The sequence below is a fragment of the Nelumbo nucifera genome, chromosome 2, assembly GCF_055504915.1.
Source record: "Nelumbo nucifera cultivar China Antique chromosome 2, China Antique-T2T, whole genome shotgun sequence".
In the NCBI taxonomy this organism is placed as follows: domain Eukaryota; kingdom Viridiplantae; phylum Streptophyta; class Magnoliopsida; order Proteales; family Nelumbonaceae; genus Nelumbo; species Nelumbo nucifera.
In genome coordinates this window covers 105048049-105055315 of record NC_142650.1, presented here as the reverse complement: position 1 = coordinate 105055315, position 7267 = coordinate 105048049, and the positions used below count along the sequence as shown (strand labels likewise).

The 7267-nt window shown below is 38.1% G+C and overlaps 1 protein-coding gene across 1 annotated transcript; it reads right to left on the bottom strand.

Annotated features, from left to right (window-relative positions):
- Positions 1–68: 68 nt before the first annotated feature.
- LOC104603528 (uncharacterized) lies at positions 69–6904 on the bottom strand. The gene is made up of 2 exons (XM_010267587.3): positions 6416–6904; positions 69–478 (listed from the first exon to the last, which is right to left on the bottom strand). The coding sequence occupies exons 1-2, from the start codon at positions 6762–6764 to the stop codon at positions 156–158; spliced, it is 672 nt and encodes a 223-aa protein (XP_010265889.1). The 5' UTR covers positions 6765–6904; the 3' UTR covers positions 69–155.
- Between the last annotated feature and the right edge of the window lie 363 nt (positions 6905–7267).

Sequence of the window (7267 nt, the reverse complement as noted above, 5' to 3'; positions counted from 1 at the left end):
CTTGAGGCAAATATCATCATGGGAAACGACCAAACTGGGCCGAGTCTTTGAAAGCCAAGTCAATAGTCTTCTTGGTAATGGAATTACTAACATAATGTATTTCACTTTCATCCTGCCAGCATAAAGCATGGCCATTGGCCAGGCTGGTGCAATCACTACAAGGATCCGATGAATTCCAGAATCAGATCGACCATTTGAGCGTCATAATTGGGCCCCTCCATCTGGAAGTGGCTCACTCCTTCAATCAGATGAGTTTTCACACGTCCTGATGCAGATTTGAGCTTGTTCTCAAATTGTTTCACGCTTGTAAATCCATCCCTGGTGCCCATGACAAATAGTTTTGGTTTTGGGGACTGTAAGATGGCTTTATGATGCCGCCCAAAGAGGATGGATGCAGTGAGACCAAAAGGGTATCCCAGACTGACATAACCAACGACTTGTTCTACTAGATCAACGGCCGAGCCTGATATGGGTGCACCTGTGCAAACAAAGCAAGATGAGGTAATCCACAACTCATTAATTGATTTCAGTAACAGCTTTTTTCTCTGAAGAATACTACATTCATTGTACGTTAGCTGAACAAAGGTGTCCTCTCATGCATCCATGTATCAAAAGTGAGAATACACCCGCTTATCTATCTAATTCATGTTATGGAACCCATATCCATTCGGCCGGCCATTCGCAGGCAATCACGTAACATATCAAATAACAAGGAAATGTTTAAGCAAAATCTATGTAATAATGTGCCGAATATTCGTGCATCTTAGATGAGTTTAACCAACCACCTAAGAAGCTGTAGACGCATGGCCAAGCCAAAATAATTCCTGCCTGCACAGTGACCAAGGCATGGCTACTCTAACATGCAAAAATGAGAAAATCCCGACCTGTCGAACCTTATGTATAATCTATAATGGGTATGAAACCTACATGTTGCCTACTCCATCCTGAATCCATGTGTAAACCCATCCTTGTCCAAGCGTACGGGTTGGTCAAGTCTGTTTTGGAATACAGCCCTTTGTACATCATGGATCTCATCTCGTTCACCGTGTGGGACCCAGTGTTTGCTTAGACACCAGGTCCCACGTCATGCACGAAGTTCTACAATTACATTGCATAAATGCATAGGAATGATTCCCCCACCCTATGATGAAAAGGTCAAAAGATAATATTTAACTAAATCATTACAAAAATATGAGAAGGGGAAGGCCCTCCAGATCTGACACTGTAGATGCCTAAATGCAAATGACGGGCTCTATCTTCCTAATCACCATGTCCAATTTTCCACTGGCTGAGCCTTGTGATCAAACAAAGCGCAAAGGAACTAGGTTTCATGGGTTCGCCCACCCCCAACCTAAGAAAAAGGATATTTCAGGGATGACCAATCCCCCTCCCAAGCATTAATTGGAGGTACAGTTCCAAATTATGTTCATGTTTTCAAATCTAATACCTAAATTTATAGTCAAATGGTTGTATGCAAAGCACAACCATCTGCTTCAAGTTTCATTTACATTCTAATGATGTTCTTGCAAAATACGCGGATTGGTGACAATTGTTTTTCTGCAGCAATATGTATGGATGATGCTGCTAATACCAACTATTCACCAAGTAGGGGATCCTTTGGATTTGCAACATGTTTGGTTCTCCAGTCCTGATCAGCATTGTACCCCACCTTGAATGGGTAATTTTCCCAACTAATATTACCTATTTGGAGTTCTAGGTTTAATATAAACCTTGTCCATAAAGTGCTTGTTTTGAACATGTGGCATGTTCTTTTGAGCCAAGATTTGTTCTAATATATGTTGAAAAGATGAATGGGATATCTTTTTCTCCGAACTAACCTCATGGAAGACTCCAGGGTTGTTTAGGCTTCACTAAACAACCTGCTATTGTGTGATGGGATGATGAAACTTCCATATGTTACTAGCCGTTTTGGAAACAGTTCTTCTTGATAAGGATCAGAGCTGGGTAGACATTTGCATTGATTCAGACTCTCAGTGGGTGATCAGAGGTGGGTAGACATTTGCATTGATTCAGCTATTTTCTGGACCTGTTTATATATTGTGGATAATATTTTGAATTCTTGTAATCTTATGAACCATGTACGTTTTGTTCATATTCTCAGGATAGTTGGACTTAAAGAAGTGGCATACACCACCTGACTGACTGAATTTGTATATTTCTGACTCTTTGGTTGTCAGTTAATGCTAGTGAGTTTTATCTATCAAAAAATGTTAAAAGACTCAAATACCCTTGTAGCATATTTAGAGCATAAGGGCCTTTATTCTTGGTAACACAAATTTGGATACCCAGTCCATCCCACCCAAGATAGCTGGGACCAACATTGGGTAATGGCCTTTTATTAGGGCCAAAATACACCTAAGACTGGAACTGGCATGATGGATCCAACAAAATAAACTAGTTCAACAATCTGACTTAAAAGAAATTTGATGTTTTTGCTAGAAACATGAACTTGATTCTCCACTGATCTGTCTGGACTCTAAGAGTTAAAATGATACCTTAATACTACTTTGCTGCAATAACAGATCAAGGTTATGTGAAATAATAAACCTACTTGATTGCAAAACTAGAAACATAGGCCTTGTAGGAATTGCAATCACAGTTTCACAAGACATCCAAGTTATTCACAGTTAGGATATTATACTCCCGAATGTTTAATACAGATTGGATATAGATCCCTCATGGATTCATGCAAACAATTGAACTAATAAAACCTCTTTCTCTCTCCCTCACACACATTAAACCAAGTTACACAAAAAATCTCGAGAATGTAGAACTGAAACTACATAAAAATAGTCATTTAAATGCATAATTGGGCGTCTGATCCACCATTTCAACACAAAGGAAGAGAATTTGACATTTCACTTAAATACTCACTAGGATATCAACCTCATTACCAACCACCTGTTTATTGAAAAAAAAAAAGTTTCCTAAAAATATAGTGGGAATGATCTAGGACAGGAGGGAAAAGATTCCTACAATCTTCACATGGTGAGAAGAAGAGCAAAATTAAGGATCTGATTTATGAGAGAAAGACATTCAGATCTAAATAGAGAAAAGAAAGAGAAGAGGTACTGCACCCTTAGAGATAGAGAGAGAAAAGAGAAAGAAGGGATTGGGTCTCCCGTCTCCCTTGTAGAATTCAATTTGAACTCAGAAATTGACCAAATACACCTCCCAATTGCTTTATGACCATCACAAAGCCATGGATAACTCAAAAAGACACTTAAAGGACTTTAGGCTCCTAAAATGACTCTAAAAATGATCTACTAATCCTGCAATAAAGGGGGTGCCCTCCAACATGAATGTTTTTGTTTTTCTTTCTTCTAAAAAATGTCACATCAGTAAAAAGTAACAATGCTTTCTTGGATGTTAATTTCTCAAAAAAAAAAAAGTGAAAACATTGTCATTTTGAAAAAAAAAACCTCTTTCTAAAACTGACAAAAAAGATGCTTTCAAAAACAAAAACATGTTTTCATTTCCATAAGCTGGTGTGGTTTACCATTTCTTGTGTGGCATATGGACCAAAATATCTAATCACCTATGGAGAAAAGACAAATACTACACAACCAAGACGGTGGTTTTTTTTTTAGTTTCAAGAAAAACAAATGTTTTGATTTTCAAATCATTGTGGAACTCCAAGATAGACTCTAGAAATGGAAAGATGCAAGTCCTATAACACCCACACCCCATTACTAAAATGGACATAACTCCCTAAAAACATGTTGGATTTGCAAGATCTTGGTCTTGTTTGATAGAAAACTAAATTACCTAACATGACATCAAAATTATGCAAAAAGGACAAACTTTGGCTCTTAAAAATAATCTGGAATAAAACTGACATGATTGCATTTTCTACTTTTGAAAACTCTAGTAACTCTCTTAAAAGTGTCTTTAAACTAATTTGACCCTTAAGATGATTAACCCTATTTGCAAAATACTAACAGGCTAGAAAGTCAAATTTTTTGAACCCCAAATTGTACTGATAAAAACTACAAAATTGCCGCTTGATAAGGAAATAGAAGAAAACTTATTTCTTTCTCCATGGATTCTTTTCCTGTACCAAGTCTGCATCAGGGAATTTATGAAGACTGTTATCTTGATATATGCATATATTGGTTCAACACAATCACTTTTTTCATTATTATAAGAACCTATAACATTATTTACAACAACTGATAACATTTTAGCTTTTAATATATGTTAGCAAATGAATCTAATGAAGCATATGGATTAGATAATACATTGCAACCATGATGTTAGTCAATTGACAGGTTCAAACTCCAAAGAATAATGAGTATCTGATGATATCTTCTTTTGGCTGGATTAATAAAGTTAAGACATTTAACAATGATTTCAATCTAAACTTAGTGGACCTTCTAATAAAACCCAATCACAAGCTTGACAAAAAACTTCACTGCCCCCTAAATAAAAATAATGATAACAAGAAAAGTCTACTACCCAATGCTAGTTCTGGTATCTGGGGTCTTGGGAAAGGTGGACTGGGTAGGGACCTAACCTCCAGTATCTTCTGCTACGTGAAGGTATTTTGTGGTTGATCTGGACCATTCATCAGATAGGTGATCCACTGGATTGGCAACTTGCCCAATCCCATAGTCCATCCATATCATCTATCTGCCCCACCTTGTATTAGCCATTCAAAATTTTAAATTTACAATATAAAACTTAATTGTAAAAATGGGTCTATTTTACACATGTTGCAAGGTATTTATTCCAAAATTTTTCCATGAGTATCCACAAGGAGTAGGTGTAGTAATTAGTTCATTTAGGGGTTATTCAGTATTGTGGTCTTGATAAAGTGCAGTGCATTTGAATCCACTGGACCTATTGTGGTGTGGTTGAAACAACATGATTTGAACCACTCCACACTCCATAGCGTGTTCTGTACTGTGGTGTGGATGGGTGTGAATGCATTGTCAACAAAATTGCCAATAAAATATCTTGGTCATTTATTGCAGTACATTATAATGATCAAGTCTACTTTGGTGTGGACCAATCCACAAGATTTTGGTGTTGAAAACAAATTGTGACATTTTGTGTTTCAAAAACATCCACAGTAATGCACCACGCCCCTAAAAGAACGCCTAATGGGTGTGGCACGTTTCAGAACCAAGCAATCCATGGAATATTAGTGAGCTTCCTTGAATGGCCAAAGAATCTTAAGAAAATTAATTTGGAACTCAAAAGGGTCTCAGAGTTCCTTTCCTCACTATCATCTATTTATGAAACAAATTCAGCCTACAACACTTTTCCATACGTGTAAAATAAGCCCACCTTTATAGGTAAGTTTGATATTGAAACTTGAACAGTGTACCACCAATATAAGGTGGGCCATATGGTTGATTAAAAACTTCCGCTCCTTTCAGATATAAGGGAATGCCCATTTGCTTATTTATTTTTAAATTAAATTATTGAAAACATATTGTCGCAATAAAATCCCTGTTTGGTCTTAATTTCCTCTTACATCTTTACTTTCCTTTTAATCTCTCTGAACCCCTCTTGACTCTCTCTAATAAAGCAGTCTATAAATTAGATGGATCAGGTCAGGTTTAAGGGCCAACTTACGACCAACCCTAAAATTGAACTTGGTCTGAAAACCCAAATTTGCCAATCCAAACCTAATCAAAATTCTATTCAACCCCATGCATTGTATGGATTTAATTGCTAGTGTTGAAAGAATTTTAAACTACATAATAACATGGGTGATGGTTTTGCTATCCACGGAGAAATGAGGATCCACTCCTTAAAACAGGGGGAAGTGAACTCATGGCTGATAGCCTCTAAGTTTGAACATGTTGCAAATCCAATGGGTCCCCTATTTGATGTATGGTTTGTATCAGCCACAAAGATCCCTCCACGTGGCAAAAATAGGAGGGGCCATGTGGAAAAGCTCTCCACTAGCAACGATCAGGGAACCTTTTACAGAGTTGGGATCTGTTGCACTTCTTTTCAGTCTGTGACAGGTGTCCAATTAAAGAGTGCAGCAGATCCGGACTCAGACAATACATGAGTAGAATGAAATTGAAAGGAAAGAGGTCTCCTTGCTCATCCAAAGCCAATCACATTCCTAACATGAAACAAATACCATCTAGAAGAGCTGGAAATCAATGGCCATACCCGTTTCACTACATCAAAATTATTTCAACAAAGTAGTATAAAAGTGTAATCCATAACAGGAATGGTAGAAACTAATTAGATTCACTTAGCACAACAAGCCCTGATCAAACACAAACAATTCCCTAACATGAAACAAATAATTTCTGTTAAAAAAATACCCATTTCATATAACTCAAGAGCCATCCATCAAAACCAATCCAACATGTAACAATGCAACATAAACACAGAGAGAAAGAGAATAGTCCTTCGAGAGTCATACCTGCAGAAGAACCGACCAACAAAATTCTGTCAGTGGACAAGTTCTCAGTGACCCACTTGCAGACAGCAACAACATCACGGATTTCAGAAAAACCGGTGAGAGAAGCTCTACCGCTTGATTTGCCGGCCCCTCTCATGTCGAAGGTCACAGCTCTGTAGCCTCTCTCAGCTAACCCACTTGCGATTCCCTTCAATAGGCCTTGACAACCACCCAAAACAGAGTAGGGATGGACGAGAACAACCACCAGGCTGTCCTTCACCTCATCGCTAGGTTTGAACACTCGGGTGTGGAGCTTAATTCCATCGCTGGTTTCAACCTTGCAGGATTCCACCTGACAGCTCCCCGCCATTGAGGTATAAGGAAGCTATGGAGCAAGGGAGAGAGGATCAGAGAAAGGGGAAGGCAAAAAGGGAGGGAACGAGAGGCAGTTGGATGCAGACATTATTTTCTGGACACAAGACATATTTATGTCTTCTTGTCAATGTTTAATAGGTGTTTGATCGAAGTAGTTGTATTTCTACCCAAAAGAAAGTAGTTGCGTCGGAAGCTTCCTTAAATTTTCTTTCCCATGGCCACACTCATCTAGACGCACAACAGGAATATCAGCTTATAAAGTACAAGAGATGTTACCAATGTGCAGCCGGATGAATGCAGTCAGCAATGTTTTGTGGTCAGCAGATCCAAACTGGTTTGAAGGGTATTCTAGCCTGGATCTGCTGGAAACAAGATACACAAGTTTTGTCGGGATTGAAACCTAAAGCTCAAGCCCTTTGATGAAGTCTCTGAACATTTTTTTATTCTCTAACATGTCCTCTCACAAAAAACCCATGGTTTTAAAAACTAAATCGGTCA